This window comes from Lotus japonicus, chromosome 4 (assembly GCF_012489685.1).
Source record: "Lotus japonicus ecotype B-129 chromosome 4, LjGifu_v1.2".
NCBI lineage: Eukaryota > Viridiplantae > Streptophyta > Magnoliopsida > Fabales > Fabaceae > Lotus > Lotus japonicus.
Window position 1 is genome coordinate 5,374,646 of NC_080044.1, and position 10,349 is coordinate 5,384,994.

Genomic DNA, 10,349 nt, shown 5'->3' on the forward strand with positions numbered 1-10,349 from the left:
GAAGCTCAATCTCATGCACGCGAAACAAACTTCTCTTTAGTATCATAATGTGAAGTTTATTATGTGCATGTTTGGTTTCACGTTTGGTCAGTCTAAACATGAATCCTTGAGTCCAAAAATAACTATTTCTTGCTTTTAAAAACGTGGTAAGGCAAACATGGATCCTGGATGAGTTTTCCAAACAACCTCTATATACACTTTTAGGACTTATCAAATTGGCAAAGTGAGGTGAGACTTTTTTTTTTGTTTACAAATGAAGGGCTACGTCCCAGCAAAAGGGAAGGCACTACTGTACTTATGAGCGGGCAAGAAGACTAATAGGAGCAAATCCTAAGTTGTCCAGAGCAATAATTCTATGACAATCCCCAAATGGAGATGTAAATAAATGCAAGCCAAGAGAAAAACATTTAGCCACTTGAGCTAAACATCCACGAGCAAATTAGTCTCACGCTAAACATGCTGAAAATGCATCGATCCATGAACCTCCTCCAAATGATAAATATATTGCGCTAAATCTGCAAACTGGTGAGAGTCGCTAAGTGAGGTGATACATTGAACTTTTGAAATAGTTAATATTTTTCCTACATAAGCTACATAAAAGTTATATATAACATTTTTTTTAAGAAAGAAACATAATTATTAAATCACAAAATTTAACATATGCGCTCTTGATATTGTCTGTCTTTTTTGGGGTACTTGTATATCATCTTCTTTTGTTACTTATACATTTATACACGTGTTGTCCTACGATTGAGTAATTGCGTGGTAGATAGCTATCATCAGGTCGAAGAGTTTGGCATAGTTCAATTGGCACGTATATAAAAAAAATATCAAACAATGAAACAGTACAGAATGGAAGGTGAAAATTTCCCAACGTTTCCAACGACTTGTTGACGTTGAGTCACAGGTAGCAAAACGCCATCACGTGCTAACCTTATAAATTACACGAAAAAGTGTGTGCAAGTAACCGAACCACTAGTAGCATTGTTATATATAAGAAGCATGTAACTCTAGTTTTCTCTTCACAGTGACAAAAGAAACCGTATAATAGTGCTCACTTTTCTGAAGTTATAAGAGTGTGTGAGTGAGGGAGTTTGAGAAACATGGCAAGCATCAAGCCAATTTATGAAAAGAAGAAGGCATGTGTGATTGGTGGCACTGGATTTGTGGCGTCTTTGCTGATCAAGCAGTTGCTTGAAAAGGGTTATGCTGTTAATACCACTGTTAGAGACCCAGGTAACTCACTTTATCCCTCATTCTCTCCCTCTCCCTATCTCACTGAGTACGGCTTGGTTTGGATTTGTGTCTGTCATATTCGCCTAATTCAACAAAGTGTATTTCGTTGAATAAATGATTATTGAAAATTGTGATCTCATATATGAAGTACCAAATGTAATTTGAACACAAAACCAAACAGGTATTGGCATTTTGCTTTCCCTTTTGTTTATTTAAAGAGCAAGTACTTAATAAAGGGAAAAAATGGCATATTTAGACAACAGAAACTGTACTCGTGTTGTTAACATCCCACCAACACATAAAAACTTCTTTAATTTTTATCTATGATGCACCAACTCTAACACAGACACCGAATTATCTATCATTTAAAAAATAGTACATCATGTCACTATTAAATTTTTTTGATGTAACAAATCTAAATTGACAATTGTGATTTATGCATGCTATTTACAACTTTCTTATGATGATGATGCTAAGACTAAAAAACACATTAAGAGGTATATCATTTCCCATTTCACAATGTACAAACTATTTCTTCATAAAGAAAATCTTAGAATAAGTATATGATTCATATTTCTTAAAACAAGTAAAGAGATTTGAAAATATATTTTATATATGTTTGACTTTTATCTGATTTTTTTTAATTTGAAATAGATAGGTTGATGAATTTTAAAAAAATAAAAATTAATCTTTGTATAAAATGAGTGTATAGCCCAAGTGTGATTAAGAAAAAAATATTCTTATTGTAAAAAAAGTGTCTGTCAAATGAATGTTAGTGTTGGACAAGTGTTCATTATTCAAGTGTATGCACTTCTTAGATTTTTAGTTAAGTAAATTTTTTCATCATGTTAGTAAAAAATTGCATGTTTCAAGTTCCATTTTCTCTTATGTATGATAAACTGTCTTTAGTTTTTGGTTAGCTCATTCTCCCTTCTGTTAATACCCACCAAAATGCCTATGACGAGAAGTTCTTATTTTTGTGTTTTGTGCAGATAATCATAAAAAGATATCTCACCTTCTGGCACTGCAAAGTTTGGGTGAACTAAATATATTTGGAGGAGAGCTAACAGTTGAAAACGATTTTGATACCCCCATAGCAGGCTCTGACCTTGTCTTCCAACTCGCTACACCTGTGAATTTCGCTTCTGAAGATCCTGAGGTAGACTAAATACTTAACTGGAAACTGCATTATAATTTTTTTTGGAACAAAATTGGATGCATTATAACTCAATTTTTCTGTCATTACTTTTCAGAATGACATGATCAAGCCTGCAATCAAAGGTGTGTTGAATGTGTTAAAATCATGTGCACGAGCGAAAGTTAAACGGGTCATCTTAACATCTTCAGCAGCTTCTGTGACTATAAGTGAACTCAAAGGGACAGATCTTGTTATGGATGAAAGCAACTGGACTGATGTTGAGTTCTTGAGCAATGCCAAGCCACCTACTTGGGTAAAACTCAAACCTTATTCAGAACTTGGGATTGGAATGGGGAATTGCCATTTCTAATTTTTTTGGAAAAATGAAAGGACAAAACTTACCTATTTGGAAGTGTATCTAAGTTTTGTCGAAAACGAAAAGACATTAGGTTGATTTTGATGTAAAGATGATTCAAATGTGCAGGGATACCCTGCCTCTAAAACACTAGCTGAGAAGGCTGCATGGAAATTTGCTGAAGAAAATCACATTGATCTCATCACTGTGATTCCTAGTCTGATAACTGGTCCTTCTCTCACTCCAGACATTCCATCAAGTGTTGGCCTAGCCACCTCCCTTATAACAGGTTCAACAATCAAAACAGTAAAATTAACTTGTCTAAGGACTTCTCTAAGCAGTTTCAAATGCTTCTAAGGACCATACCAAATGACTCATGAATGTTTCAATGGCATTTTCTATACCTTGCAGGCAATGATTTCCTCATAAACGCGATGAAAGGAATGCAGCTTCTGTCAGGGTCAATATCTATCACTCATGTGGAGGATGTTTGCCGAGCACATATATTTGTGGCGGAGAAACAATCAGCTTCTGGTCGATACATTTGCTGTGCTCACAATACTAGTGTTCCTGAGCTTGCAAAGTTTCTCAACAAACGATACCCTCAGTACAAAGTTTCAACAGAGTAAGATTCCAATCATACATTTGGTCTAAGATGTTTAAAACTCCATATTGCACTAAGTTTTAAGCCCTTGATGATACTATTATAAAGCCCTCGCTTTCTCTCACAGTTGAAACATTTCTTCATCGATATTAAGCAAGTATCATTTTCTAATTGCAGATTCAATGATTTCCCTGCCAAGGCGAAGTTAATAATCTCTCCTGAGAAGCTTATTAAAGAAGGGTTCAGTTTCAAATATGGGGTTGAAGAGATTTTTGACCAAACTCTGGAGTACTTGAAGACAAAGGGGGCCCTGAAGAATTAAATTTTCATCATTTCTATCTACCAAACTCTGCACTTGTTATGCAGTTACAATTCACTTTGTGATGTTCAGTGTGATGTATTATGCGAATAATTATAAATCAAGGACACTTGATACTTGATTCATCATCTCTGTCTGTTTACCAAAAAAAATCATCTCTATCAATCCCTAGTCTATTATCACCTCATTTAATCATTTCCCCATCCACTTTATAATTGCAGCAGGGTAAAGAAGCTTAATCTTTAATCAATTGAACAAAATTCGAAGCAGGTATTTAAACATTCAAAAGCACTGGAAAACTGCAAAGATTATCGGCTATGCAATCTGCGCAGCGCCTTTGAGCACTCAATTGATGAAAACTCATGAGTTTCTAGGTCATCCACTTCAATGGACACTTCCTTTAATGTAGCAAGAGATGTTTGGCTATCGTTTCTACTATGCTTCTTACACAGCTGAGATAGTTCACTAACAACGTCCCTCATCGAAGGTCGAACTTTGGAAACTCCATTGACACATTTAAATGCAAGAGAAGCCATGTCATTGAGCTTGTGCACATCATATTTTCCATTTAGTTGCGAATCCACAATTTCTTCCCATCCATTCTTACCCTCACCTTCCATGGCTGCCTAATTATAACCAGAAAGAACTAGTGTGAATCATAAATATATGAAGGTTATATACAGATAAAAAAATTCCAATGCATCAAATAAATACACTCGCTCAGATGCAGTTCTTACTAGATTTACATATTCCATGAGCCCTTGCTGTGGATTCCTGCTCGTAATAAGCTCGAAAAGTAGCACACCAAAACTGTAAACATCACTTTTCTTAGTGAAGGTTTTTGAAGACATGTACTCAGGATCAAGATATCCAAAAGTTCCTCTGACATTTGATTTACGAGGCGTGATCATCTTTGGTCTGGAAAGTCCAAAGTCAGTGACCTGCTCAGTAAAACATAGATGTCAAAAGCATATTCAAAGGATAGGGTTTAAGCAAATTCAATCTTTACTACAGTAAGGTGCTAATGTCAGAAAACATTCGTTGGATCGTACCAACTTTACGTCCTCCTAAAAGTATGGCAAAGAAAATACTATTTTGATGAAATAGGAGAAAAGATAATATCAAAAGGAGAACAAAAAAGAATCCACAATACCATTTTGAAGGGAATATAGTGCATACATAAAAGAACACAAAAAGATGAGAAAAGATATCCCAAGATTTCCCAGAATTAATAATGCATCAATGACAATGAATGTTTTCAAGTGTCATGATCAACAACTTCGTCTTTGTGAGAACAATGTAAAAATTACCTTAGCTCTCATAAACTCATCTAACAGTATGTTGGAAGACTTGATGTCACGATGCACAACAGGAGGAGCAGCCTGCAAATAGTTGTTCTTTTTAAATAGGAAGAAACCCAAAGTAAACCTAAAGTCCGTTTGAATATGAACCTAAGTGCACTTATTGGAGTTTATCTACTAAAAAAAGTACTAGATAAGTTTTAATAAGTGCTCTTTGATATGCATCCAAACGGGTTCCTATTTTGTGTTCTCCACAGATAAGTTCACTAACTAATGAGTATACTATACCCCATGATGTAGATATTCCAGTCCTCTTGCAACATCTAGTGCGATGTTAAGTCTCGAATCCCAGCTCAATGGCTCATGATTTTTGCCTAGATCATCAAGACAAAAGGTAGGTAAAAAGAGAACAAGTAGATTTCAAGTAAAAATTCTTTTAAGCTCTTGAAGAAAATATGAAATTAGTGCTTCTTATGGCCTTTGTTCAATAGGCAGAAATGGTCAATGCATGTCAAAGTTGATGAAAATCAGGCCAACTCTATAACCTGCTCAACCTTATCAAGTCATACTTTGTTTTAGGTTTATCAGTAAAAATCCCCCACTGTTTTAAGCTATTATTAAAAGAAATAAAAAACAACACTATATCATAGCAGGACATCAAATGTTTTATTTTTTAAACGATAGAAGTCAACAATTCATTTTTAAATCATATATATATATACGGTCACTGATAGTGATATGTGCAATATCTAAACAAATTTGGCATAAAAGTAAGAAAAGAGTTGCTTTCTTTCTAACCATACAAATGAGAAGCAAGACTGCCATTGCTCATGTAACTGTAAAGAAGCATATGCTGCCCTCTTTCTGCAGAATATCCCACTAAACCCACAAGGTTTTTGTGATGTAATCTTGCTAGTAATAGAACCTGCAAACAAGAAAGTGAAGTTTGAGATAGTGCTAATAGTATACATCCCAAATTAGTGGTATTACCTTCCAAATTCATTACACTATTAAATCCTTGAATAAAAGATAGGTGTAGAGAACAGTTTGAGAGTGTCTAATTGCAAATTCAAGGATGTTAGCAAATAGCAATATTCTAACAGTAAGCTCCCATCATTATTGCTACAGAAAAATGAAGTACAAGAACAAGTAACCAAACATAGTATAGAGAGTGAAATTTGTAGAGAAAAATTAGTGAGTACAATGATGATACACGAATAAATTATCATCCCACCAATTATAATATGTTTGAAAGTGAAGTTTCTATGTAATACCAGGGATTAATTACTTTGGCATCATGTGGTATATATATAAATAAAGATAGTTGTATGAAAATTTAGTAATATAGGATCCTTCTTTAAATGAATAAATAAAGGTTTACACCATGACTTTCAATATAAATTGATTTTTAAGTTAATATGTAGTTTTCCCTGATAGAGATTTTGAGGTAAAAAGAATCAGTCACATTGGTACTGCAGAGGATCCTATTTGAAGGCTAGAAGATACTTAATCAATAGTGCCACACAGAAAAGGTGTTTCCTTATTCAATTCTTAAGCAAACCTTCAAACCAGTTTATATCAACATACGGATGCACACAAATTAATGGAAGCATAAGTATATCATCAATTACTACCTCAGTTAAAAATTCCTCTTCTCCTTGCCTTGAATTAGTACCAAGAGCTTTAACCGCAACTGTCTCACCTGTAGACATGAGCGCTTTGTAAACGGGACCAAACGCTCCATGGCCTATGATGGTTGTGAAATTAGAAGTAGCCTTTTGTATATCTCTGGAAAAAAGTCACAAGGTTACAGAAAAAAATTATAGATCATGGATAACTACACAGCATTGAAGACAAACAAAAAAGGAAAAGAAGAGAGATGATAAATTGTTATACATGGTAAAATCCTTCACAACGTCAGCGACTAAACCACTGATAAGTATATAAGACACAATTCATTCAATTCAAAAGCACATTACTAATAGCGTGTTTAGTTCCGCGGTAAAAAACTCTCTAATCACTTCCGGGAGGAAGTTACAAAGTGTAACTCCTGGAGTTAACATGCTTTTGATTGCGAGCTCATCGCAAATCCAACGCTATAAAAAGCATTCCATAAAAGTAGGTTTCAAATCCCTGCATTGATTTTCTTTCAGAATCCCCCACTGAATTACGTGGGCTTGGGACAGAATATGCAAGCATAGGCAGAGGTTTTGTTGTTGTTATCGGTCATGTCACTCATCGTCGTCTCTTTTGTACCTGAGAACTTGCATCACTACATTCTCATTGTTTATAATGTCTAGAAAAATCTCACTCTCTCTCTCTCTCACACACGCACACACACTTGAAGCCAAACCATTATTTGTTTTGGTCTAAGATCCTAGGGGAAAAACCCTAGAAGCATCCCTTTTCTTCCATAAATAAGACTCAAATTGAAAATCTGGCTTAAGGAGACCAAACTCCTAGAAACATAGACTTTCAGCCATTAGTAACCAAACATTTGACCTGACATATTCATTTATTTTCCTCATTTTCTTGGGCTAACACTTGCTACCTTAATTTTATCATGCAAAATTGTTTGACTTCTATGCTTCCCGTGGCCTAAAGTAGCTATAATCAGAAACATTATTTCCTCACAAATGCCTTCTCTTAGGCACATGATAATGATTAATACTAGGGTTCAACAAGCTAAGAGATTCTAGTGGGTGAACATTGATTAACAAGAACTGTCATTCCACAAAAGCAGAAAACAAAAGTGCAACAAAAATCAACATACTTGTAAGAATATTTGGGAATTCCACATGCTGAAACCACATTCTTCCTCCTAAGTCCTTCCAACCATAAAGGCATGTTACTCCACTCAGATGTTCTGGGTGACTCCAGAGCCACATTGGAGTCTGATAATGTTGTGCTGGAATCAGCCTCTTTGACATGAACAGGAATGGTTCTCATTGAACCACTCTTCTCCACCTTCATACACCGCTTCCTTCCACATCTGAAGCAGAAGAAAATTGAAAAGGCTAAACCCACTCCAACCACAAAGCCTATGCATGTCCCTACTATCACAATCAAGAGAGTCCTGCTCATCTCATGCAAATTGAGAATATACTCTTACTACTTCACTGTCTGCTCATGTACCTGAAAATGTACAGACAAATTCTTCAGAAAATTAATAAGAGTCACACATCAAATTGAATACAAATTGCTACATAGAATTGAATATAGAGGCATTAAGAGTTGTTATTCAAATCATTCTTCTTAACAAGCTAAACATTTCTGGAATCATTTATTACAGAACTCATCAACATATCAAATTGGCTTCCCGGTTCCCAACAAATTTCTATCGACAAAGATTTTGCAGATGATAAACTTATTTTGAAATACCGTTGGATACAGGCTTGTTGGAACTTTTCTACTAGAAAAAAAAACACTAAATATTAAATAAGCTCTAATAAATCTTCTTTGGTTTGCATCCAAACGGGTAAACAGATGAAGAAGGACATAGAACCCCATCATGCAAATGATATTATGTAGAGGGGGAATTTCAAAAGTCACAAACTTGCTGTGACTGAATTGCTCATCATTCATCATCCACTCAAACAGCACCAAACCCAGCATTAACAATACATTACAACTGTGAAATGAATAATCAACAATATAAACACTCAAATTAAAGTTACATTGCTAGTTATGACACTTGACATAAGCTAAATACCAATTATGAACCATCAAAGAAGAGTAAATAAGTACCAAATTCTCAACAGCAAAGAATAACGATGCTATTGCTATCTATCTACCATTCAGAGTTCCTTACAAACGGGAAAAAGAACATTTTCCACAATGAAAAGCAAACAACACAAACACAATGTGTAATAGGAATTCAACCAAACAAAACCTCCATTGAAACAGTAAACAACACATCACAGTTGAAGATATTAACAATAAACAAATAAAATTGCATGTTAACTAAAATTAGCACAGAAGAAACAACAACGCCATTGTTATGTAAAACGAACGAACCATTCAGAAAGCGATGAAATGGTGATGAGGGAAACGCATGCAGTTAGAACACTCGATTCAGGGAGAAACAGAGAGTGCGTGAGAGTTTATGCAAGACAAATGATTGTTGAAGGTGCAAGAGAGAGTTTATGCAGAATGGCAGATCCAAGCGACGTGCCGTTTTCTTTCTTTCTTATTTTTGTTGCCATTATTATGATTAGAGTAAATTACACTCACCCCTCAAGGTTTGCTAGAATTACACTCCACCCCATTCTTATCTAAAATTTACACCCCACCCCATTTTATATAGAGGCAAATTTAGTGACGAAAAATATTCTTCATTAATAATTAGTTATTATTTAAATTGTTAATCAATAATTTCAAAAAATATTTTCAATATAATCCAATAAATTTAAACATGAAAACATCACAGTCCTCCTCATTCTCTCAATCTCGTTCTTCCTCCGTAAATTTACAATGCAAATTCTACAATAGCACACCTGACCGGTTTACAAACCATATTTCGAACATAGTGAAACGTGCTTGTGTTTTCATATTCAGTAATAATTCAATTTTAATTAAAATAATCTCTTTATCCCTCCAAATCTCCAATTTTCAAAATTGGATTGTAGGCCCAAAAAGCAACACAAATGAGTGAAGAAAATAGAGAAACAAAATTAAGAAATATGAAGTGGATCGGAGGTTATTAAACCCAACGATACGGTGGAGCACCGTTTTTAACAAAATCCAACAACATCTTAAACCAACATAGCGTTCGCTCACAACTTAAAAGGATGAAGTTCACAAGAAGTAGTTGAACAAGTGGCTTAGGGGATGTGCCACGTTCTGGGGTTAAGGTCGCAACAAAACTTTGAGGCATAGTGGTGTCATGGAGTTTCATATTCTGGGACGGTGACCGCCGTGTTAAAGGGAGAAAAGGCTTGGTGGTGACGGTTTGCGGTGAGAAATATGATTTGGAGATAGATGGGACGTGGACTCAACAGAGAGAATGAATGATTTTTTGAAATTTAATTCAGTAAAATTATTTTCATAAATTAATGTATGATAGTGTATATGCATTAATTTTTTTTTTAGTAATTATTTTTTATTAGTGACAAATTTGTTTTCGTCACTAAATTTTGCCTTTAAAAAAATGGGGTGGAGTGTAGATTTTAAAAAAGAATGGGGTGGAGTGTCATTCTTACAAACCTTGAGGGGGTGAGTGTATTTTACTCTTATGATTATTATTAGGCCAGGGTGGAATTTCCTCATCAATTAATTTTTCTTCCTAATAATTTGCTGTTTCATCATATTATTACTACATTTCTACATTTGAATTCAGATATTTGTTACTAGTAGTAAACTACAAATTTATGAACATTTTAATAATTGTAAGAATT

At 34.7% G+C, this 10,349-nt stretch overlaps 2 protein-coding genes across 2 annotated transcripts; one reads left to right on the top strand and one right to left on the bottom strand.

Annotated features, from left to right (window-relative positions):
* Nucleotides 1–1,005: 1,005 nt before the first annotated feature.
* Nucleotides 1,006–3,780, top strand: LOC130715053 (anthocyanidin reductase ((2S)-flavan-3-ol-forming)). Its single transcript, XM_057565046.1, has 6 exons — nt 1,006–1,236; nt 2,229–2,395; nt 2,490–2,687; nt 2,859–3,018; nt 3,141–3,354; nt 3,511–3,780. Exons 1-6 carry the CDS (start codon nt 1,104–1,106, stop codon nt 3,653–3,655), a joined length of 1,017 nt encoding a protein of 338 aa, XP_057421029.1. The 5' UTR covers nt 1,006–1,103; the 3' UTR covers nt 3,656–3,780.
* Nucleotides 3,781–3,882: 102 nt separating this feature from the next.
* Nucleotides 3,883–8,073, bottom strand: LOC130715052 (calcium/calmodulin-regulated receptor-like kinase 1). The gene is made up of 7 exons (XM_057565045.1): nt 7,727–8,073; nt 6,588–6,741; nt 5,752–5,878; nt 5,242–5,327; nt 4,963–5,034; nt 4,390–4,593; nt 3,883–4,278 (listed from the first exon to the last, which is right to left on the bottom strand). Exons 1-7 carry the CDS (start codon nt 8,035–8,037, stop codon nt 3,961–3,963), a joined length of 1,272 nt encoding a protein of 423 aa, XP_057421028.1. The 5' UTR covers nt 8,038–8,073; the 3' UTR covers nt 3,883–3,960.
* Between the last annotated feature and the right edge of the window lie 2,276 nt (nt 8,074–10,349).

What these genes read in the sequence shown, in the direction of transcription:
- LOC130715053 (XM_057565046.1), top strand. Translation starts at nt 1,104, where the DNA reads ATGGCAAGCATCAAGCCAATTTATGAAAAGAAGAAGGCATGTGTGATT. An exon ending in TCGCTTCTGAAGATCCTGAG is followed by an intron (nt 2,396 to 2,489) that starts GTAGACTAAATA and finishes ATTACTTTTCAG; the next exon opens with AATGACATGATCAAGCCTGC. An exon ending in ATGCCAAGCCACCTACTTGG is followed by an intron (nt 2,688 to 2,858) that starts GTAAAACTCAAA and finishes TCAAATGTGCAG; the next exon opens with GGATACCCTGCCTCTAAAAC.
- LOC130715052 (XM_057565045.1), bottom strand. Translation starts at nt 8,037, where the DNA reads ATGAGCAGGACTCTCTTGATTGTGATAGTAGGGACATGCATAGGCTTT. An exon ending in AAGAGGAATTTTTAACTGAG is followed by an intron (nt 5,879 to 6,587) that starts GTAGTAATTGAT and finishes TCTTGTTTGCAG; the next exon opens with GTTCTATTACTAGCAAGATT. An exon ending in ATGAGTTTATGAGAGCTAAG is followed by an intron (nt 4,594 to 4,962) that starts GTAATTTTTACA and finishes TTTACTGAGCAG; the next exon opens with GTCACTGACTTTGGACTTTC.